This window comes from Pipra filicauda, unplaced genomic scaffold (genome assembly GCF_003945595.2).
Source record: "Pipra filicauda isolate LSUMZ 115617 unplaced genomic scaffold, ASM394559v2 scaffold356_size1356884_pilon, whole genome shotgun sequence".
Taxonomy (NCBI): Eukaryota; Metazoa; Chordata; class Aves; order Passeriformes; family Pipridae; genus Pipra; species Pipra filicauda.
In genome coordinates, this window is record NW_024104483.1 from 1,149,455 (window position 1) to 1,172,624 (window position 23,170).

At 41.8% G+C, this 23,170-nt stretch overlaps 1 protein-coding gene and 1 long non-coding RNA gene across 7 annotated transcripts; one reads left to right on the forward strand and one right to left on the reverse strand.

The window, feature by feature from the left end:
* The first annotated feature begins 1 nt into the window (after position 1).
* LOC113986552 lies at positions 2-11,454 on the forward strand. Of its 2 annotated transcripts, none has more exons than XR_005564738.1 (3): positions 2-153; positions 545-5,815; positions 10,828-11,454. It is a non-coding gene; the product is annotated as an uncharacterized LOC113986552 (long non-coding RNA). The 2 variants fall into 2 exon arrangements; XR_003540219.2 differs by having other exon boundaries at positions 545-5,811.
* TERB1 (telomere repeat binding bouquet formation protein 1) lies at positions 1,421-22,282 on the reverse strand. 5 transcript variants are annotated; one of them, XM_039384449.1, is made up of 21 exons: positions 22,193-22,282; positions 19,544-19,602; positions 18,547-18,657; positions 18,238-18,366; positions 17,667-17,798; positions 17,174-17,234; positions 16,970-17,085; positions 16,135-16,257; positions 15,426-15,578; positions 14,220-14,351; positions 12,795-12,920; positions 11,669-11,826; positions 10,571-10,929; positions 8,799-8,860; positions 7,673-7,765; positions 6,245-6,415; positions 5,699-5,779; positions 4,524-4,637; positions 4,025-4,134; positions 3,270-3,485; positions 1,421-2,321 (listed from the first exon to the last, which is right to left on the reverse strand). In XM_039384449.1, exons 2-21 carry the CDS (start codon positions 19,575-19,577, stop codon positions 2,292-2,294), a joined length of 2,511 nt encoding a protein of 836 aa, XP_039240383.1. In that variant the 5' UTR covers positions 19,578-19,602; positions 22,193-22,282; the 3' UTR covers positions 1,421-2,291. The 5 variants fall into 5 exon arrangements, with proteins under 5 accessions (XP_039240383.1, XP_039240380.1, XP_039240379.1 ...); XM_039384446.1 differs by lacking the exon at positions 22,193-22,282 and adding an exon at positions 21,548-21,978 and having other exon boundaries at positions 3,270-3,323; XM_039384445.1 differs by lacking the exon at positions 22,193-22,282 and adding an exon at positions 21,548-21,978.
* Positions 22,283-23,170: the final 888 nt, after the last annotated feature.

The following is a 23,170-nucleotide window of genomic DNA, read 5'->3' on the forward strand; positions in this document are numbered from 1 at the left end:
CCCCGCGACCGGCACCGCCCCGCGACAGACACCGCCCGGCCCTGGGCGGCACCGGCCCGGGTGGGGCCGCAGCGCCCCCTGCTGGCGGCGGGGCCGCGAGTAACGGGACCGGCCCGGAACCTGCAACTGCCACCGCCGGGACCTTCATCCCCGGTAATTCCCTCTGCAGCCCCCGGGACCTGTCCCGGGACCTTCATCCCCGGTAATTCCCTCTGCAGCCCCCGGGACCTGCCCCGGGACCTTCATCCCCGGTAATTCCCTCTGCAGCCCCCGGGACCTGCCCCGGGACCTTCATCCCCGGTAATTCCCTCTGCAGCCCCCGGGACCTGCCCCTGCACCCCCGAGGACCTGCCCCGGTATCTCCACCCCCTGGTCCTTCCTCCTGCACCCCCCAGGACCTGCCCGTGCAGCCCCCCGTCCCTTCCCCAGCCCACTCCCGGAGTGCAGCAGCTCAGGCTGTATCCTGGGAGCTGAGCGAATTCATGGTCCAAGTGATCCGCGACCCAAACCCTTGCAGCCCTCACACCCTTGGTTTGTCCAACAGAACTACAGAAGAACTCCATGGGTTTTGCTAACACACTTTCCTACGTGGTCCGTCAGTCAGTTCAGCTTCTCAAGGTGCTGAAATCCTGCCCGGGGAGGCTTGAGCAGCCTAAAAGTGACATTGCTGTTTTCATGCAATTATACTTTTATGGTGCCCGTTATGTGTGGATTTCAAAGCACTTGTGCAAGAAAATTAGTGAGATGATTGAGACTGAACAGTAAATCAAAAGGAGAGCAAAAGATTGCCTTGCACAAATCCACACAGCAGGTTCCTGGTGCTCCTGGTCTGTGACTCCTCAGATCACACCAGAATGTTCCACGATGATGTTCCATCACCTTGTGTCACGAGAGGAGCTGGAGCAGCAGGAGAGGTGCCCAAAGAGCCTGTGGGAATTTCTGCCCTGAAGATCTTCAGAACTTGACAAGGCACTGAGCACCTTGAGTAACTTTGCAATCAGCCCTGCTCCGAGGAGGAGATGAGATCATGGGCTCCACAGGGCCTTCCCAACCTCAGTTATACCCAAGGTGACATAAATCATATGGAGATATTCTGACCGTGTGTCAAGGGAAGATTTACACTTTTATCCACTTGAAATATATTTTAGGCCAGAATAATATGGATTAACAACACATTCAGTCAATAGATGAAGTAGCAGCTTGTCTGGACTGGCTCTGAGTCCTTGGAAAAATACTTGTTGGGGTGTGTAAGGGACCCAAATGTCCCTTTTGTGCCCACCCAGCCTCAGGAGTCCTTTAGCTCACCCTGCAAATAGTTGCACCAATATTTAACATCATTGCTGGCAACAGCTCCACTCAAAGACATATTTTACAGATGCTTGAATATTTTAATAATATAAAACCCAAGTTGCAACAGCTGAAAATATTAGAAGATGCATTTATTGTGTCATTGGCATCATCTTTACTACAAGTGGCTCAGTTTTTGGTTATCTTGCTTGTTTCCAAGCATTTAAGCTACATCACAGTGAAAACCTAGTGCTAATATGGTAACTAAACATTTTCCATGAAAGATTAACTATTGATTTCTCAGTCCTTTATCAGAACAGGTAAAAAATACAAATGAAATACTAAGGCTAGCACTGAAAAATCAAGTTACTAAGGCTTTCACTATAAAAATTGTGTCATTAGCAGAAATGGGGGTTCTGCTCACTTACCTGAATAATACACCAAAAATTGTCCAACTGTGAACAGAAGCTAAATTTTGTCAGTACCTGCTTAGTTCAGCAGTGAGTACTTAGTGTAACAAAGATTTGCCTCCTACATGCAGCAGTGTTTTACCAGTGTTTTCTGGCACAGGTACATTTTTCTGCACATGCAGCACATTAAAAACATGACAAAATATTTTATCCGCTTTAAACATTTCACTTATTAAGAGAAAACAAATTCAGACACAACAACATTAACACTTAGCAGTTTTGGACTTAAATATTCACTTCAGCAGTACAGTCATTTCATACAAGGGTAAGGCAAACTATAAAAAGTTAAATCAAAACTTACATGTATCAAATGCTCAAGAAGGTTAAATTAAGTTTAAAAAATAATTTTTGCTGATAAGCATTTTGTTGCCTATGTATAAAAGAAACTGTCAAATAAGAGTAAATGAAATTTTGAGTTATCACTGGAAAACATGAGTCCAAGCCAATCTAAATTTCCAAGGGCATATGTTCTTGCTGCTATAAAGGCTGTTCTTCACTATTCTGCAACAAAATCCAAAGTACTCTTGGCCAATATTATTGATGATCTTTCGGGTTCTTTTGCATCTATAAAATGGAGATAAAAGAGAAAATATCAAAACAACTGTTGACACTGCACAATTATAGAACACCTTGCAGTAGACAAAGGCTTGTCACTTAACCACTCCAAGGCAGGGCACCAGTGCTCCCTGGATCCAAAGTACAGCAGCAGTGCTCCCTGGATCCAAGGCACAGCAGCAGTGCTCCCTGGATCCAAAGGACAGCAGCAGTGCTCCCTGGATCCAAGGCACAGCAGCAGTTCTCCCTGGATCCAAAGTACAGCAGCAGTGCTCCCTGGATCCAAAGGACAGCAGCAGTGCTCCCTGGATCCAAAGGACAGCACCAGTGCTCCCTGGATCCAAAGCACAGCAGCAGTTCTCCCTGGATCCAAAGAACAGCAGCAGTGCTCCCTGGATCCAAAGGACAGCACCAGTGCTCCCTGGATCCAAAGGACAGCACCAGTGCTCCCTGGATCCAAAGGACAGCAGCAGTGCTCCCTGGATCCAAAGAACAGCAGCAGTGCTCCCTGGATCCAAGGCAGGGCACCAGTGCTCCCTCTCCTTTCCCAGACAGCATCTCTGTGTGAGGCCTGTACTGATCAACCCCCAGGAAACTGCTGGAGAGTCACAAACCAGCACCAGGAAAAGAGGCTGAACAGAGGAAATACCAACTTCCTGATAAACACAGGGATTAGTTCAGAGTCCTGAGCTGACACTCTTGTTCTCTTTGTACCCTGGCAGGTTCAAAGGCTCTCTGATATTTTCCTACTTTAGCTCTCTCTCTCCAAGCACAAGCCCTGATGGAATTACATAAGAGACCATTCCCATTGGTAGCACAGCACTGAACTGACACAAAGCACAATGCCATGGGCTGCAAATCCTGAAAGCCTGCTTTTCCTGCAAATCAGTTCAGGGGCAAATTATGAAAACTGAACTCACAGCATTTAGAACTCATAGAAAATTAGACTGTGACTACCTGCTTCTGTAACCTGTAGTACTTCTTGGAAAGATCAACACTTGTCCGTCCTTTCTGAAATGGGTAAGACCACAAAATTAAATTCCAGTGATTACCCATTTCCTTTACTCCATTCAAAAGACAGTTAATTTCTTCAGTCGTGAAATCTTTTCGGGTTCTTCTTCTTCTCTCGTTCAAGGTTCTCATGTTCATGTCCAGGGGACATATTTCATTGCTCTGCAAATATTTATTTTGGTGTAATTACAAACAATGTCAATCTACAGACTATTTGGCATGTGGAAGTAGGGTATTACTGGCAATACACCCTTGAGCAGTTGTAAAGAAATGATCACACAGTCAGGGCGACAATGGCTCTTCAAGGTTTCTTCACTGTCACCCACTTACTGAAATACAGTGTTTTTCTGTGATCTTTACCTTTGTTCTTGTTGTACCTATACAGTTTAATAAACCTTTAGTAGGTTTATGCCTTCAGGTTTCTGTTATTTCTATACTGTGCAAGCTTTCATCAACACAGGAAAAATCATACCTCCATATCCATTATTCAAAAAGAGTGTCAGCTGAAAAATGCTTAACTCAGTTTAGGATAAATCACTATGACTGGAGTAGAATCAACCGAGCAATATCCTTTTAATAAGGTTCATTTTGCTACTGGGCTCCTGTTAAAGGTGACTTAAAAAGAAATTGTGCAATTCCCAGTGCTTTTGTTTGGACATCTACAGCTATGTGAGTGTATGATTAGGCTTTGCACAGCTCACCTCATCTTTCTCAAGTGCATGGATGCAATTTTCTTGGAAGTGCTGACATTGGTTGCACATTTCTTTGACTCCTTGTCTCTTCAAGTTGGCATCTTGGGTTTTTTGTAAAGCTGTGGAATTGGGAACAGGGAGGCTCTTGGTTACTTTAAACTAACTGAAATCTCCTGGAAAACTAAATGTAGTGCTTAAAGGAGCATTTCTTTTAAGGAACCTGAATATGTAAATGTTGCTGTATTAGTGATATCTCATTCCCCTTAGATCTTTTCCTCATAATTGACATTAACACAGGAGGATTATTTATGCACTGGAAGCAACGAGCAAGTAGTAGTACTACTGATGCTTGAGTAACTCCCATGATTAAAGCTATAAGAGTTTATTTAAATCCTTAGCCATTTGTCCCCAATAACAAGACAGCTGCTTCTCTTAATGCCCTGACCTAAATGCAAACCTGATCTTTAAGTTATGCACATTAGAGAATTGATTTTCTGGTAATACTCACACTTTTCATAGGCAGGTGTCAAGTTATAATTGCCAGTCCACCTAATATTTTTATGATGTTCATCTCTGTTTGAAGTATTAGGCTTGGTTTTTCTACTTGGAGTCAACAGAATACCTTAAAAGAAATCCCAAACAATGAAGTATTTCACGCTTTCTTAGGAAAAAACAAATCACAAAACACAAGTCATGTTTTAGGAATTAAAATTTAAGGGAGAACCATCTTTTGAGCCATATACTACCATGTGGTCTTGGAAGAAAGCCTGGGAAATTCAGTTTACTTCAGTTTACAGAAAATGTTTACTTGCTAAAGTTAATATATTGCTACAAAGGACCCTCAAGATAAAATATAGTTGTGTTTTGGGGATTATTTTAAATTTTAAAATACCTATCACAGACAAATTAATTTCTGAATCTGGAGAGGAAAAATATAAACAAATTTATAAATCAATCAACCAGCTTTTACTGGAAATTAATTAAATAAGGAACCATGTAAAGAAGGTTTTTGAAAATAAAATATTAAAAATAAATTGCGGATGGGTGGGCTGACTTTTCAAAAGAGAATGCATTTTAAAGGAATATTAATGGTTTAGAATTGAAGTACTGATTTAGAGAACTGCCTCAACCTACTTGAAAAATTCTGGTCATCCATCATAAGAGACAGTATTGGTTACTAGTTGGTGAATGTAGTAATTATGACTGTAGGTGGAGCTCTGCAGGTACCCAAACCCACCACATTCTGAAAAAAATGGCTGCTGAGTTGTGTAAAAATATATATTAGCAGAGTAAGGGGGAAAATAACATTAATGGTTTTGCTATATTACAGAATAAAATCTCTAAAAGGTATGGACTCTGCTACAAATGGGGCACTTGTGTGTTATAAAGAACACCAGGTTTTATGGGCAACTGATGGTTCTGCAAACACAGGGTTCCTAAACTGCACTGCAGAAACTGGTGGAATTTATATTCCCTTTCCCATCTCTACCTTGTTAATAACTTCTTATTCAAAACTTCCCAGCAAATAAGTAGATAACATTTTCTGGCATACTAATATATAGATTATTCACAGAATTTGGAGAAGAAAAAAAGCCACCATAATTCTCTATCCATGGTAAAGTTCTGCAAAAGACTAACAGAAAATAATGGCTTTTTGCATTAATTGCCAAATCCAGCCCTTACTTTGGAAACTATCCTTTTTGCTCCTAAATGCTGATTTTTCTGTATGCAGCCTGTCTTTCCTCACTGGGGCCAGCATTATTTCTGGAAAATATAAGATGAACGCCAGTACAAATGTCAGTAAGTAGTAACTGTTTAATTTTCAAAATACCTCCTTTAAACCAGAAAAATAGAGGATGTGCTTTTATTTTATTCATTAAGAATTATAAGCATCTTAGACCCATATGTATATATTATATTATGATGTCATCCATTCACACTTAATTCAAATTATTATAATACATTCCCTTCCCTTAGTTCTTGACTGGCAAACATCACAGTCATCAAAGCCTGTCAGGAGGATCTGTCACCACTGCCAAGAAATACAAAAGATTCTCAAAACAAAAGTGGCCAGTTCTGATATCACTTGGTGCAAGTCCTTGGTAAATCAAACGAAATGAGTGAGTTTAAAACAGCAGGGCAATCAGGATCAGATCACAGAAAGTTCCGAATCTGAAATACAGTTTCAAACAATGGTTACAACTGCTAAAAATAAAACTGCGTGGTTACTGTCGTGGGTCCTGTGTGTGCTGCTGCTCCAAAGAGCCGACTGGCAAAGCTCCTCCCTGTATCGCTGCTCAGCTTCCAGGAGGACTCTGTGATGGTCACACCGGTGCTGACAACTTTGTAACATCTTGGTGAAGGTTCTACTGTTGAAGGACAGTCCTCCTGCTGCACAACCTGCAAAACCAGGGGATAGTGGAGGAATAGCAAGCAGAGATGCTGCAGAAGCCAACACCAAGTCCAGCATCTCGTTTTGATCACTATGATCTGCAGTTTGACCTCTGGTTTTCCATGGAAACATTGCAAAGAGGTTTCATTTTTATGTATCTTCTTGAAAATACTTCTGGTTTTGTACTTTCTATCTTAAAAAAAATTAAAAAGTGTTTTCAATGTTTTATGAGACCAAGTTAAACTGCACTTCAACTCCAGAAGTACTGAATGAGGCACAGATCCCCCACAGAAGTAAAAATATTAGTGGGGTGGGAAGAAAGGGGCCTCAGTTCCATTTGCACATTTATCCAGGAGCCAAAATATAAGATATGCTTTGAAACTTTGTGTTGCAACAGTTATCTGCATTAACTTGAATAAATGATAAGTCCAGCTTAGGCAGGAATTCCCTCACAGGAAGCCTTCCTGTTTATTTTTGAGGACGTTCCTAGGGTAATTTATGGTTCAGTTATTCTTGGATGTTCTCATGATTAAGTTACATCAGCTGAAGGAGGACTTGTGTGAGGAATCATAAGAAGGGCAGTATGTGCAATGCTCGAGCAGTGCTAAAGCTCAGGTTGAATTTAATTTGACAACTTGGATAAAAATAATGTTCAAAGGTGGGTTATGAGCTGCTTTGGGGGTTGTTTGGGGTTTTTGTTGGGTTTTTTAATAAAGAAACACAGGTTTGATTACAAAATCCACTTAAAATCCTGAGCACCAGCAGCAATCTTATGACCTACTGACAGAGCACGTTGAGCAAGTAGCAACTGAGGTCTGCAGTGCTGGATACCCAAAATCTGAGAGCCTGTGCTGCATAGAAGGGCTGCAGAACAGCCAGGAGGCTCAGCAGGAGGATCACTGAGGGAAAGGGGCAGGGCTAGTGTTCTTCTCTGCCTTTCCCATCAGAGAAAGGAGGAAATCACCCACTCAAGGATTCTTGTAAGAAGTGTAATCTTTTAAGCTCCTGTATATTGTTTGTTAGCAAGCCCACATTCAGATACCTGCACCAAAACTGCAATGCCAACTTTATTTCAATATTTAGCTTTTTTTTTAGAGGCATAAAAAGGAAAGAGTTAAGATTTACATAATAGGTAACAGAACAGATGTACTAAAATTTCTGTAATGTCAGAAATGTCAGTAATTTCTGTAATGTCAGTCTGCATTGCTGACTCTTTAAGGCTTCTTTTGTGTGCTCAGGAAAGAAAGACCTGAGGTGATATTTACCTGAACACCTTAAATCTGCCATTTTATGGGATGAAGATGTCGCTGAAGTACTTTTGTGTTTCCTGGTTATCTCTGAGTAGGATGAATTTTGATCTAAATGAGGAAGGAAAAATCACACTGAGAAAATGTAACCTTCTGCCATGGTAATCATGCATCAGTGTGTCTACATTCAACTGCATTTTCTATTTGTAAATTATTAAAGTTAATTAACATAACAGCAGAAAATCCAAATTAAATTCCTCAAGTTAAATGTACCACATTTACATTTTTGTAAATCCAGAATAATGATGTTCAATTCAGTGCTTTTTCATCCCTCTCCCAAAGGATGTTACTTCAACTTGAACACAGCAAATGAACCCTGTAAACTTAACTAAGCCCTATAAACTTTATTTCTGTTTGCAATCTGATGCTGAAGGATGTGATGTACTGGAATAATATGAACTCTCAGTTAAAAAGGTATAACCTGGAGATCAGCTTGCCATCTGTAAAGCCACCATTCTGGCAAATACTAATCTAATGAACACTTATAAATTTTATAAATTAACAGGAAACTAAATGATGAATAAAGATTTGATTGGACAGACCCCAATTCTGGGATAAATTTAATAAATAATGTAATAAATTATCTAAGATCAGTGCAAATCTGCAAACCATTCATCTTAAACACATGTTCAGCATGTAGGAACAGCTTCAGGCAAAAGTCACTCTCACAGGGAGGTTCTGTCCCAGTCTTACAGGGACAGAACCAAACCAGCATCCTCCTGCATTTTCTGTGAATGGCTTTCACTGCTCAGTACAGATTAAAGACTAAACTGCATTCAGACTAAACTTGAAACATTTGTCTATGATACATTCATTTCAATAGTTAAAATCAACCAAAAAAAAAGAAAGCTACAATATGTATTAGAAGAAAAGTAAAATAAATATTCTTCTGGTAAAATTGTGTACAATATAAAATTCCAATACTGTGCAAACCAGTTAAAGGATATTAATTACATATAATGCACTCTGTAATCTAGTGATACATAACAACTGGTAAAAAGTAGTGATAAAAGTACACAAAATTAATTACAAACTCATTAAGAACAAAATCATCTAAGAAGGGAATATGTTTAGCTGTTTGTACCTGCTGTGCATGTCTGTGTCCTATTTCTCACAGGCTCTGCTGGTGGTCGAAATAACTGTTCACTGGGAGACAACAGTGGGAGCAAATTAAAAAGAATGAAATGCCACAACACACATTTACCTGTAAATTAATAGACACAGTCCAATGGAAAAATAAAAAAGAACATATTAAATATATGAAAGATAAAACTCTCAAAAAATTATTCTAATTATCCCAAGTTCCTGGGCTTATGGCCCCCAGTATGTAATTTGTTTCCCAGAGGCCTGTGATCAGCATTCCTTGCAGGGCTGTTCACCACGGAATGCAGAGTTTTCCAGGGATGCTGGTTTCCAGGGTAATTTGCAATTCTGATTCACATAAAACTTTCACAACCTCTTCAAAATACTGTAGCCTTCACCATTTGTAGCAAATGCTCTGAAAGGTATTTGGTTTTCTTCTTTGCTTGCACTGGTCAACTCCTGTGCAACCAACATGTTCCTGTGATACCCTGATGGTGCCTTTGTGTGTCACTCACTCCTTGGGAATGCTGCAGGAGCAAGGACCCTAATCCATGGTCATCCTTCACTAACTCCTGTTTTCACACAAATACACAGGCAAGCAGAGAGCTTTTTGGTTGGTTGGTTGGTTTTTCTTTAAAAAAAAGAGTTGTTTTGTGCTTCAGAAGCCAGAGCAGAAATAAAGAAGTTGTGTGAAATCATGCTGAACAGTAGCAAAGCAAAATTCACCTGAATGTACTGTGGACAATTATCCAGGCTCTTGGGAATTTCTGTGGCAGTTGCAAAGTAACAGTATAATGCATATAAGGGAACTGCACAGAGCAAGGGCAGCCAGCCACAGAAAAAAACCCACAGTGACAGTGTGGGACTCAAAAAATCCCCAAACCAAACAAAGGAGAAAAAACCCCCAAAAGCAAAACCCCAAAACAAAAAAAACACTCACCATGAAACAAAACAAAACACAATCAAACAAAAAAAGCAAAACCAAACCAAAACCAACCAAACAAAAACAAACTAAAAAACCTAGAGAAACACGGTTTTGCTCATACTCTCCCACTACATATCTTGAGGGATATTCCTGATATAAATTCAAGAGGATGGCTTCTGTGTTTATCATTGCAAGTTGCCTATCATTAATTTATTTATTATCAATAGGAAAGATAAGCATCAGAAGCACAAAAAGAAGAGGAAAGTCATCATTTGTGTGAGAGCAATGAACAAGAGAACAGGGAATGACTAATCAGGGAATGACTTTCTCTTCCCATGCAAAGAAACAATGGAACATGAGGGGAGAAAAGTGGAGGAGGGAAAGCTTTTTCCTCGGTTTGTAGCCACTCCAATTCCAATGTTTTTTCCAGCAGTTCTCTCTCCCTGCTGGTTTCCTGTTGAGTGCCCATCATAGAACCCCTTGTGGGGTGTCCAAACCAGTGGGTCAGATCTCTGTTACACCAGTGAGAGTTTTGAGGCCAAAGCCAGGGATGATTTCTCCCCACTGTGCTGAAAGTGCTAAACATGGCCTGGAAGGGGCTCTCTGTACAACCCACCAGGCAGAGGAAAAGATCAGGAGCTTTTGTTACTCCAGTGCCTACAGTCTGTGATCTGTGATCTCAAAGACACTCCCACAGAGTATCCTCTAGTGGGCCACCAAAGGGCTGTGGCTTTTCACTAGAAGAAAAGGACACAGTTAGTAACAGATAATTTAAAAGGCTGACATTCCATTTGGAAATTCCAAGGGCAAGGCAATTTAGTATTTCTGCTTAGGTGCAGGATACTCACCTTGCTAGAGGAACAGACTGATTTTTTACATAGGCAGTTTTGTCATTCCCACTGTGACTTTGCAGTGCTCTGTCTGTTTGCAGTCCATTCCCTGAACATGGAATATTGCTCTGTCCACTCTGTCCAGCAGAAGCTGCATCTGTGGGGTTCACTGTTTCACTTTTTCTTGGAGGACAATTTACAGCTGGAGCAAGAACCTGACCATCCAACTTCAAGGTCAACTGTGGGCTATGATCTTCTTTGTGTGCTCTTTCCAGGTACATTTTTGGACCAGCAGGATTCACCTCATGGGATTTCAATGCTTCAGAATTGGCTGGATTTGAGGATCCATCCACAAACACTCCTCCTTGCAGTCCTTCCTGTATTGAAAAATAGTTTGTGACTATATGAGCTCTGCAGAATCTTAAATAAATCCAGTAACAAGATTAACTAATAGACCAGTTTAACTCTGAAGGTAAAGCAAATCCCAAAGAAGCTTCAGAACCCCCTGACTGAGCAGAGAGCCCCAGGACAGCAGTGCTGCTGGAGCTGTTCACGGGAAAGTCATCAAGGAATTTGCTACTAATGCCAGGCACTGCTAGAAATGAGCTTAAGAGCCATCTAAGTAACTCATAAACTCACTGTTCCAAACCCAGGGATACCAAGCAGCTAAAAAGCACAAGGAAAATATGAAACAACCTTATTTCAGTCTATGTTCACATCCTCCTTTATCATCTGTTCCACCATAGCTATACAATCATGGGCATTTCATGCATGCAAATATTAAAATTATAGGTTTGAATGTCCAACAATTAAAAATAAATTGAACTTCTTGTTTTGCTAACCTAATTATCTCTATTTTGTAGAAAATCTGGGTTTATAATAAACTAAAATGCTTCATAAAACACAGATACCTCCATTCTCTGATTGCCCTGCACAGGAGTAACTTGGTAAGATCTACAATAATGGTAAAATTGCAGGTTGTAGATTCACACACATCCAATATTTTCCCTGCTTTTTTAGCTCACACTGAAATTATCCCAAGGGTTTACTTTCTCTTTCTCCCTAAACTCTACAAAGATTTGCTTAGTTTTATCCTACTTTGGTAAATAGGCCAACCTCAGCATGTTCTTGTTCAATCAAGTTTATTCTGTGTAAAATTTCATTTGCTTTCTTCCAGTAGTCTTGTAGACTTCTTTTCCTGACTTGCACATCCAATTCTTCTTCATTGCTCACACTTAATGAATTATCATTTATTTTCAGAGACAACTGTTCAGCTTTAGAAAATATAAAACAACATCAATACTTAAAATTTTATCAATGAACATCTTAGTATTTATTATATTTTATTATGCTGAGGAACAGCCCCAATAATTTAATGCAAAGTATAATCTCAGAATAATATTTTTTATAAAACTTAAATGTACACATAAATGTTAACACACTTCAAACATAAATTGCAGTTACAAGAGGTGAGATTGCAGTTATAGTTACTATGAGCTGCTTCCACAATGATGCTGTGTAAAAAATGACTTTTTCATTGACTTAATCCTAACTCTATAGGTTCTTTACCAGTATAAGTTTCTGCTTTTTTAAAAAACAATTCCACATTAATGGACACTGCAAATCACCACACCCCCTTAATCTTAAGCAAAACTCTCAGTTATGATTTCAGTACAAAAATGTAGATACATGAAATTTAGTAATTAGCAATTGCAAACCTTCCATGCTGTAGAGATTAGAGGACAAGGTGTCTTTCTGTTTCACTGGTAGAATTGTACAGATAATTAATAAAAAACTTAAGCAGGGTGCCCTAAAATACACTCTACCTTCAAAAGAAAGAGCAAGATTTCTTAATATTGCAAAATGATTGTAGTCACAGTGATTTCAGGTTGGATTATCTACTGGTGTATTCTCTCCCTATAATGGTACATCCCCAGGAACAGAGTATCCACACTGCTTTTATTTTTCACATGATTTATAGAAAGGAAAGCTTTTAAAAACTGGCCCTACATTTACAGGTTTACAAATGCATCACTGCAACACTAGTGAAATTTTTGGTTTTCTTTTTTCTGCCTAAATGCCACAGTTTGGTGGCAAATAGGCAACTTCTCTGCAGAAAACAAACCTCTCTGGGAGTAGACAGAATTACAGAGCTGCCACAGCTAAAGTCATTCAGGAAAGCAGCAGAACACAGAGATGGAAATAATCACTGTCATTTTTAAAGCAGTAACAGCAAACTTACTCATCTGTTTGCAGTTTTGCAGCACAAAAGTAGCAGCTTTGATCAGTTCCTCATCCTGAGATTCTGTTAATACCTGAATCATAAGTGGAAGGCCATTGTTCTGAAGCAGTTCACATTGGTTTTCTTCTAAAATGGGGCATTATAAAGGAAAAGAGATTGGTTTCAGCCTCAAACACACTCAATCCTACAGTAATTTTAGGAGCTAACACTTATAGTTTTCTGGGAAATTCTGGAAAAGATATTCTCCTTTTACAGATGCAAGGCTGCTGCAATGACCCACTCCCTGGATGGCAGCAGCAGAGCTTTACATCACACAGGATGATCTGGCCAAAAATCAAATTTCTTGTAAGAAAACTGAAGGACGACCGAGACAAATTATATGATGGAGTTCCAAATTCATTTAATTGTTGCCTAAAACATTTGAGTTGTGGCTTCTGCAGCTCTTTTCCTCCATTACACTACACTGCATTTCTGTGAGCCCTGAGGTGCAGAACTATCAAAGGTTTAAAGTTTAAAATTAGCAATACTGTAGTAAATTTAATAGTTTAATCCTGGTCTAACCACTCTCTTCCTCTTCATTAACTATGTCACCAGATAAGTTTTATTTTTTATCGATTGATTTATTATTTATTTATTTATTTACTATTTTATTTTCATTTATTCATTATTGTTAACTCATTTGCATACGTATTCATCAAACTGGCAACTTGATAAAAATAGTTCTGTGTTGTTTAAGTGTGATAAAAAAGGAATAAAAAATGAAATATGATTATTTTGTGTTGACATTTTAAGAGAAACTTTTATTCTGTTGGTTTAATCGTATTTCTATTCAAAAAACATTTTCCATTAAGCTTTGTTTCAATTAATTCTTCATGCAAAAATGTCTTAAAATAGACTTATGACCTATTGAGCTAATTATTGAATGTTATTGACATTCAGAGGATGATAATCAATCAGAATTTTGAACATGGAGCCCTGAGGAGCCTGACAAAAAGATTTCAGGGATACTTACTGTTTGTTATTTCAAAACCAATGCTATTATATAGCCTTTAAAAAAATCAGTAGCTATATAACCAATGGACAGAACCTGTACATATCAAGGACCATTAAAAGAGAGCTCAAGACAACTCATTTGGTATGTTTATATTGCAGTAGTTTTTAGGGCTGGATTAATTCCACCCAGTGATACCTAAGCCCAGCTCTGAATTCTTGCATAGTAGTCTATTTTTTCAAAGCTCTTAAAGACACCATCTGCTAAGAAGTTTTAAATTTTAAAGATGGAACATTATAGAAAACCTTTTTTCCTAACTATTAACATAATATTATTTAACAGAACTTTCCCTCACGTTCCAGTCTTGCTGAAATGACCCCACTGAAGGAGTTTGTATGTGAGAATTTAGCAGAAGCTGACAGAACAGATCTTACCACAAACTTCAGTACAGTGTCCAATGGTCAGAATAATGCTGATTTTTTCTCCTGTGTTCAGTGTCTCGTTGCACAGCAGCTTCAGCAGCTCTGCCACGGTGTGATACTTTGCCAAGACAACCCCCATGGCAGCTGTGATGTTCAAAATAATCAGGAGACAAATAAACTGGATAATGAGTGTACAGACATCACCCAAGTGCTGTTCTTCAAGGGAGTCCCACAGAGCTCCCCAAGCCTTGGGGCTGCACAGTTCTGCTCCTCTGTCTCTAACCCCTCAGATTCCCACAGCCCTCCTGGGGCTCCCAAATCCAGCACTGCCCTTCCTCCCACACTGTGGGGTTTGGAGCTGTGACGTCTGACAAACAAGGGCTTTGCAATGGGCAAGTTTTGTAGATCTCTGCTGAGCTTCTCCACATCATTTATCAGCTCCAGTGCAGAGCAAAAAAGAGTTGAATAAGGTTTGACACAGAGAGTATCTGTCACAAAAAGAGCCAGGAATGTTTCTGCCAGAGGGCAACCTCTTCCTGAGTCTGGGAACACCACTGCTGGTCCATCCACACTGAAGCCTAACCCTGTCACATACCAACTGATCTGAAAGTAGACTCAGAACTAGTGCAGGTGTATGTTTTTAAACTTCTGTGACCTTCCATGAGTGAGCCCTTATGGCACAAGTGTCAGATGTAACAACCACGGCCAACAGCACAGTCACCAGATCACAGGCTTCTCCAAATGTTCTGATGGAATACAGAGACTTCCTCAGGATGGCACTGCCCAGGCAGCACATCAGAGTACAGGTCTGTCCTGCACACACCCCGCATCTGCCCAGCCCCACCTCTGAGTTACCAAACTTCCTAAAGCTCACAAAGTTTATTATTCAGGCACAGACCTAACTCCAGGATCCAAACTGATTGCCATACCCAGGTCTCAGCTTACCCAAAACTAGCTCTAGCATCTTATCTCTCATTTTTGAGTATGCTTTAAATTTTACTGTTTATTTTAGCAACAATGGGAAAGTAAACCACCTCAGATGAACTGGATCACCCTCCATACAGACATTTGAATTTTAAAAAAATCTGCAGCATCAACTGGGATGTTTATAACTTACTGGTCTTTTAGCATCCATTGATATCACTTTTCCACCAACACAAGAGTTTAAACATTTTAAGATTAGTATATATAGAAAATGACAGCTGTCTTTGCACTCACAGTTATTAGCAATGCAGGCATCCAGAGTCTTGGTTACTACTACTGCAAGTTTTGTGCCAGAGTGGCTCAAACAGGAATCATGCATAAGCTCGAGGAGAACTTTAGCTAATGTATCCAATCCTCCAATAGAAACAAAATATTTCTGCACATATGCTTAGTGAAAAAATAAAAAAGAAAAAAAAAGTGTTTTAAGTAATACAGTTTGCCAATTACTTTAGCATTTTGCCAATTAGGTTCATCATAGCTTTTCTGTGCATGTATCAATCATTACATTTCCAGCCATACAACAGAAGCTGGATACATATTAACCTCAAAAAATGTAGTATCTGTCAGATGAAATAGTTACAGGAAACAATAACCCTAATACAGCATACAAATGGCAAACATTATGCCCAAGTTCTACCTAAATAATTGTTTTCAGTGATGTAATAATGACTTTTATTTATAAAATACTTCTAATCAAAACAGCTTCCAAATAATCTTTACTGACCTTACAAAATGTAACTGGTTAGTGGCTATTTTGTACTTACACTACCTTGGACTTAAGCACAATGTAGTGCAAGTAAAGATGGTGGAATACAGTTTTCAGAGTAAAGGCTGGAAGAACAGCAAATGAATTTGTAGAGATTGACCAAAAAAAAACCTTAACTATCTCATTAAACTTGCTTTTAATAAAAGCAAAACTATGTAAAGCTTGAGCTGCACTTACAGTTATTTGCAACTGTGAGACCAACAAATGAACAAATGGGCCGAACTATGTCAGGCTCTGTGCAGCTCTCGAGCCACTCCTTGGCATACGGGAACACTGAACAGCAAATGTTTTGATTATCTTCTGGAAAAATAAACACAAATAACCCCAGTTCAAACGGAACGTGCAATGTCAGTTGGACAGTAAGAGGAAATCAAACTGTTGCCCCTGTGGAGAAGAACTTTAAACCCTGGCAGAGCAGAGCAGGGCAGAGCAGAGCAGAGCAGAGTAGGGCAGAGCAGGGCAGAGCAGAGCAGGGCAGGGCAGAGCAGGGCAGGGTACAGCAGAGCAGAGCAGGGCAGAGTAGGGCAGAGCAGGGCAGGGCAGAGCAGAGCAGAGCAGGGCAGAGTAGGGCAGAGCAGGGCAGGGCAGAGCAGAGCAGGGCAGGGCAGAGCAGAGCAGAGCAGGGCAGAGCAGGGCAGGGCAGAGCAGAGCAGGGCAGGGCAGAGCAGGGCAGGGCAGGCAGGGCAGGCAGGCAGAGGGCAGTCAGGGCAGGGCAGGGCAGGCAGGGGGGGGCAAGGGCAGGGCAGGCAGGCAGCAAGCAGCAGGGCAGGGCAGGGCAGGGCAGGGCAGGGCAGGCAGGGCAGGCAGGGCAGGGCAGGCAGAGCAGGGTACAGCAGAGCAGGGCAGGGCGGGTACAGCAGAGAAGAGCAGAGCAGAGCAGAGCAGGGCAGGGCAGAGCAGAGCAGGGCAGGGCAGGGCAGAGCAGGGCAGGGCAGGGCAGGGCAGGGCAGGGCAGGGCAGGGCAGGGCAGAGCAGGGCAGAGCACAGCAGAGCAGAGCAGAGCAGCACGCACCGTTCTGGGGGTTGTTCACGCAGGCACAGAGGGCGCTGCACACCGAGCTCCACAGCTGGTAGCGCTGCTCCGTGTGCGCATCCGACAGCTCCAGCTCACACCCGGACAGGGTTGTTCTGGCAAGGACAAACAAGGCCCAGGGAGTCAAGGCAAGGTCACTCCTCACCAGAGTACCCCTCGGGTGTTTGACTGCCGTGTGTTTACCTGAAGAGCTGCAGCAGCAGGCTGATGCAGCCCGTGTCCCTGACATAGGTTTGCCCGTTTTCTACAAGAGAACACACATAAGACTCCACGGACATGGGCAACTTGAGACAAAATCTTAATGTCAGGTTTGATTTACAGACATACATTTCATTTCCTAAGCATAGATCCTCCACAAAAACAAATACAAAATCACATCAACACGTCGGTGAAAGCATTCCATTTCTTTCTGTCTTTTTCTATACATTGTCAGAAACTACTGGTTTGCATCACAATTTTTTAAACTATATTTTTAAAACTGAACCACTTTCTGCTGTTTAAAGAAAACCCAGTGAGCAATTACCTACTTAGACAATTCAGGTTCAGTCACATGCAAACATTCATCTTTATAAATTCACTTTACCAAAACATTACTAATTGAAAATCCAAATTTTGCAGGGCAGATTGGCAAACAGAAAAAAGTGGTGGTGTAACATAGGGAAAAAAAACAACTTACTATTATTTGAAACCAGTACTAAGATGACATAAACAGACATTCTTTTCAAGTTCACACCAGAATCCTTATTAATTAAAAATAAAATGAGGTCTTCAAACAATGCAGAAGTACATGAAGTCTGTTGACAATACACTGAAAACAGAAGATGAACACCATTAAGTCCTAAAGTAAGTTGCTCATAATCCTAAATTATTAAGTCTCCATTGTGGCCAGTACAGGGGAGTGGAGACAAAACAGGACTATAAAGTGACCGAGGGCTTCCCCTTGGGGTGAGTTCCAAACCAACCAGGGCTTGGCAAACTTTGGGACAGTCTGAGTCATTCAACACTTGCTGCTGAGGAGGAGGAGGAGCTCAGCTGTCTGGTAACAAGCAGAAGTGCTGCCTGCACAAATCAGCAGGGAACTGCATCACATCCAGGCATGGACAGTGCAACAGTGGCACCCTTACTGCTCCTTGCTCCAACTGATCATCTTGTAATCTGATTTTCTGAGGCCAAAAAAAAAAAGTGGAGACAAAGCACAAGAGAAGTATTTCTCATTCAAGAATACAAAAAATATTGCTTCATCTTACCATTACTCTCTATAATAATCCCCAGTGTAAACAAAGCTGCTTCCTTTACTATGCCATGAGCACTTGATTTGGCAAGGTCGTTTATAAACATCAAACCACCAATTTCTCGAAGATATTCACTTGCTTCACCTACAACAGAGAAAAATAACAAAAATTAACCTTTAGCTTTTGTTTCCTTGTAAATTGAAAGCCTCCCAAGATTTTACAAATTCTCAAGCCTTAAATCCTTTAGACAATTCTTTTACAGTGACCACCACTTCTTAACATACATGGTGAACATAAATGTTCCTGAGGAAAAACATTTCTTACTGTTTTGTTGACAAATTGAGTAAATAGTGATCAAAGCTTCCTTCTGAGACAGAGGGCAGTCCATCTGATATTTAAGGCATTCAAGCAGTAAGTTCAGATCTGTTTTCATATCTAAGAGCAAACACAAAACCTTCATGACAATTGTTATGTTTCTATATATTAATCTGTTCAGTATCACAGAAAACCTGTCCAAAAATGTAGTGGGCACAAGTATAAAAAAAAAAAGGTGAGCAAAAACAAAGCTACACCACTTCTATCCATCCATAAATAACAAACATACTTAACCAAGAAATATTCCTATCCAGAGTTTGTTATTTGAGAATGATTTCCTTTGGCCTTTAATCACTAGCAACCATTAGGAAATGTGATGTAGATTACTAAATATTCAATTCACAATTGCAAGGTGCATTCAGTGTAAAGTGAATAACCCAGGACCATTACAATGTTCAGAGTGAAAATACAGTTGAAAATCTACAGAGTGACAGGGAAAGAATCCAAACAGCACAAGGCTGGAACGTGGTGTTCAGTTACAGGAGACATGGTCATGCAGCAGCAGAGGCTTGAATTAGCTGGTTACTGAGGTAACACAAAGCATTTTCTGGGCACCTACATACAGCCCTAGGTAAGTAAAAACTTGGAAAACCTGTTTCATAAGCTTTGGGTTATAATAAAAAGCTTATTTGGTAATTATTTGCGAAAGTAACAGCAGTTGTATATTGTAAACTCTTGTGAGATTGGGAGTTTCTCAAAAAAGTTATAATACAATAAAATGTAGGTAAATATTAGCATTTTTTTAAAAAAAGGTAACCTTGTGGTGTGATTTACTATTTGAATATTTGTCATTAGATTTGCCCTCTAGGTATCCAATACAGTATCCAAAATTCAGAAAAAGAGCATTTTCCCAACAGCTCCCCCCCCAACCAGGCCTATCACAGTCTACTAAAGATTTGTAGAGTTGATGCAGATAATAAATGACAAATTCTCTTGGGTATCTTACCACACTGATTCTTCTGCACCTTTTCAGTGTCCATTTTTGGTTGTATCTCTGTTCCTGTTCTACAACAGCAAGGAAAAAGCATTGTCATTTCTGTTCAGATTAGCAGTGTTTATAACACATGCAGTATAAATTACATCATTTATCTTACCATGCATTCTTTCCAGTTTTCTGGGTTTACTCTGTCATCTGACACACACACAGTTTAATGTTCTCTTGCATGGCAAAGATTTCCTTTGCAAATACAGTATTTTATAATAGCCCTGCATTTGTAGTACTGTGTTAACATCTTCTGAAAGTTAACATTTTGCAGGAATCAGGTGTTACCATTGTGGGGGCACCATCAATGTCTCTGTGTCATTGATCACAGTAAAGCTGATCCAATTTCCCTTCCAATAGTTGCCAACTTTGTCATCAGCCAACAACTTGCACTAAAACCACCAAGAAATGTTACATAGAGGGTGACCATACAAAACCTTCAGCCTCCTGCTGCTGCTCAGGGAGCCACTAAACCATAACTTTTATTGGCACTGGTCAAACCAAAACCAATGCTGAGACATGATTCCTTAAACTAAGAATTAATTTTAATTCACCAAAGACTTTACATGAACCATGTAACCCACAAACCCCAGAGTACTGATTCTTCACAAACCTGATGTGCCAGGATCTGGGATTTAATTGAACAGCAGGGTGACATTTAGGTTTGGAGAGAGAAAGATGATCCCTCAAACATGTTCCAAGCCCCACACACAAAAGGTTGATTCAAGCATCACAGTAAGCTATTTCAATTTCTCAAAAATTATTTAGCTCCAGGTAGAAACTTTAAATCACTGATAAATTCAGCTTCAGTTTTCCTTCTCAAAGTGGAGCAGAGGCTCTAAGCAGCATCAGTGTCCTCTTGATGAAGACAGCCAGCCCTGCTTTCCATTTAGAGTTTAGGATTGTCCCCATTCCTTTGCTGTTTCCATTAAGAGGGAAAATTTAAAAAGAGCACATCTTCCTTTACCCTTTCAGAAGTCATAATATATATGTGTTTCGTTTTCTTGCAAATCCAACCCTGTCACAGGGAAAAGCTTGCAAGTCTTCCTCACCTCTTATTGCCCCTTCTGCTACCACCCTGCCAGCCTAAGAGAAAACAAAACCCCTACATGTTCCCTAGCAAAAGGAGGGCTGTAAAAATCAGCTAACTCTGGAGCTAATTGCATTTTAGTAGAGTTTAATTATATACACATTTATACAATTAAGGAGCCTTTAATATAAGAAGCACAAGGTTTTTAAAACTGTATAGAAAGATACATCTTGACCTTACCTGGGTCTGTTTTTTTGCAACCTACAGAAGGTACACAAAGCAATATTTATAAGCCAGCCTGCATTAAATGCAAATAGCTCGACTCTGTTGTTGCATCACAGGGCAAAGACAAAAAGACAACCTACAAGATTTGCTGCAACGATCTTTTGGCTAATGTTGCATATAAAACAAATCACCCATCGGTTATGGAAAATAACCCAGTAACATCCCTTCAAACCTCAAAAAACCACTCTCAGAGAAGTGCAGGTCCGTTAATCTGTTTGTTCAGCAGCACTGGAGCACACGGGCCAACCAGCCAGCCTCGGCGGGATTTATCCTCGGACCAAACGCGTGTTGGTGTTCCGTGGACACCAACATTCCCAGCAGCAGCGAGGCCGAGGGCACTGGTCAGTGCACCAGGGCTTTGAGGGGTTCTGCCCTGCTCCAGCTCCCTCCCTCAGAGGAGCCGTGTGTGAGTCACGGCTCCGTGTCACAGCCCGCTTTGAAGTCTGTGCGAGCGCTCCACATCGTCCCACACATAAAGCGGAAAGAACATGTAAAAGACTTTAAAAAAAAAGGAACAAAAAAAAGGCGAACAGCATAAAGATGAAACAGCAGCAGCATTCATCTGTGGGAGGGTGGGGAGCACCGAGAAGTGCGAGATGGGGCACGGATCGGGTACCTGTGACCCGGCAGCGGGGGTGGCTCTGGGCACACACCGAGGCGATGCCGGTCCTGCCGCCGAGCCCTGCCCGCCGGGCTGAGGGGGAGCGGTGACCCCCTGGGCTGAGGGGGGAGCGGTGACCCCCTGGGCTGAGGGGGGAGCGGTGACCCCCTGGGCTGAGGGGGGAGCGGTGACTCCTTGGGCTGAGGGGGAGCGGTGACCCCCTGGGCTGAGGGGGGAGCGGTGACCCCCTGGGCTGAGGGGGAGCGGTGACTCCTTGGGCTGAGGGGGAGCGGTGACCCCCTGGGCTGAGGGGGGAGCGGCGGCCCCGCCGTGCCCGGCCCTGCCCGCGGTGCCTCCTGAGGGGAGCGGGGCCGCCCTCAGCCCGCGCCCGGCCCTTCCCGCCCTCGGCGGTCCCTCAGGAGCCGCCGCCGCGGCGCCGCCCGAGCACCTTAGGGAGGGCTGCCCTCGGGCACGGGCCATCCCCGAACCTTCGCCTGATCCAGGGGAAATTCACTTGGCTTTCACCACAGGCTGGAGAGACCTTTAAGATCATCCAGTCCAACACTGCCGCTGTAACCCCTAAACCACATCACCCAGCGCCAGACGCAGATGTCTCAAACACCTCCAGGGATGGTGACTCCAGCACCTCCCTATTCCAGAGCCTGATCACCTGAACAGTGCAAGTTTTTTCTAATACCTAATCTGAATCTCCCCCGCCTCAGCTTGAGGCCATTTCCTCTGGCGCGCTCACTGCCGGCCCGGCAGGAGACCGACCCCTCCTCACTACACCCTCCCGTCAGAGTTTAGAGAGCCATGAGGACCCCCCTGAGCTCCTCTTCTGGAGGATAAACAAATGCAGCTCTCTCAGCTGTTCCTCATAAGAAATGTTCTCTAGTCCTTTCACAAGCCTTGTTGCCCTTTGCTGGACATGCTCCAGCCCCTCCGTGTCCTTCCTGAATTGAGGGACCCAGTGTCAGAGACTGAAATGGTTAATGATTTATGCATTCTAGGAGACTTTTGCAGGCTTTTGACTTGCATGATACCTCTGATGAGCAGTCGGGCCCCTCCCTCCCTCCAGTGCTGGAGGTGTGAAGTCCTGAAAGATAAGGGCTGACCTTGCAGGCTTTTGACTATTGACACATCTGATGAGCAATCAGGACCCTCCCTCCCTCTGCAAAACTTGAAAAGGTGGGAGCCAGGCCAGACACAGCAGCTCTCTTGCGCAGGGCCCAGGGAGAGGTTGGAGGCTCGAGGCATGGCCCGTGACACTGACCATGGATATGATAATTCATAACTTCTTGCTTCCACCCCCAGCAGATCAAGACCACCACTTCCAGACATGGAAGCTGCAGCTATCAAGTTTCATCGCTGGACCCCGTGGGCGGTGACTAGGACATCTGTCCACTCTCAGCTTTTCTTTCCCTTACTCTCCCTTGCTCTTATCCTGAATTTTTCCAGAAAGTCAGCACCCAAAAATGTTAGCTTACCTATTGATTATGACAACCCAAAACTTACCTATTGATTATGACAGCACCCAAAAATGTTAGCTTACCTATTGATTCAGAACTTATCAATATATGTTTTCATACACCGATTATTTAGTGTCGTTTCGCTTTAATCCACCCCAAAGGAATTTTTGATAAAACCTGGGTTACCCCCCTCCCCCTCTTTTCCT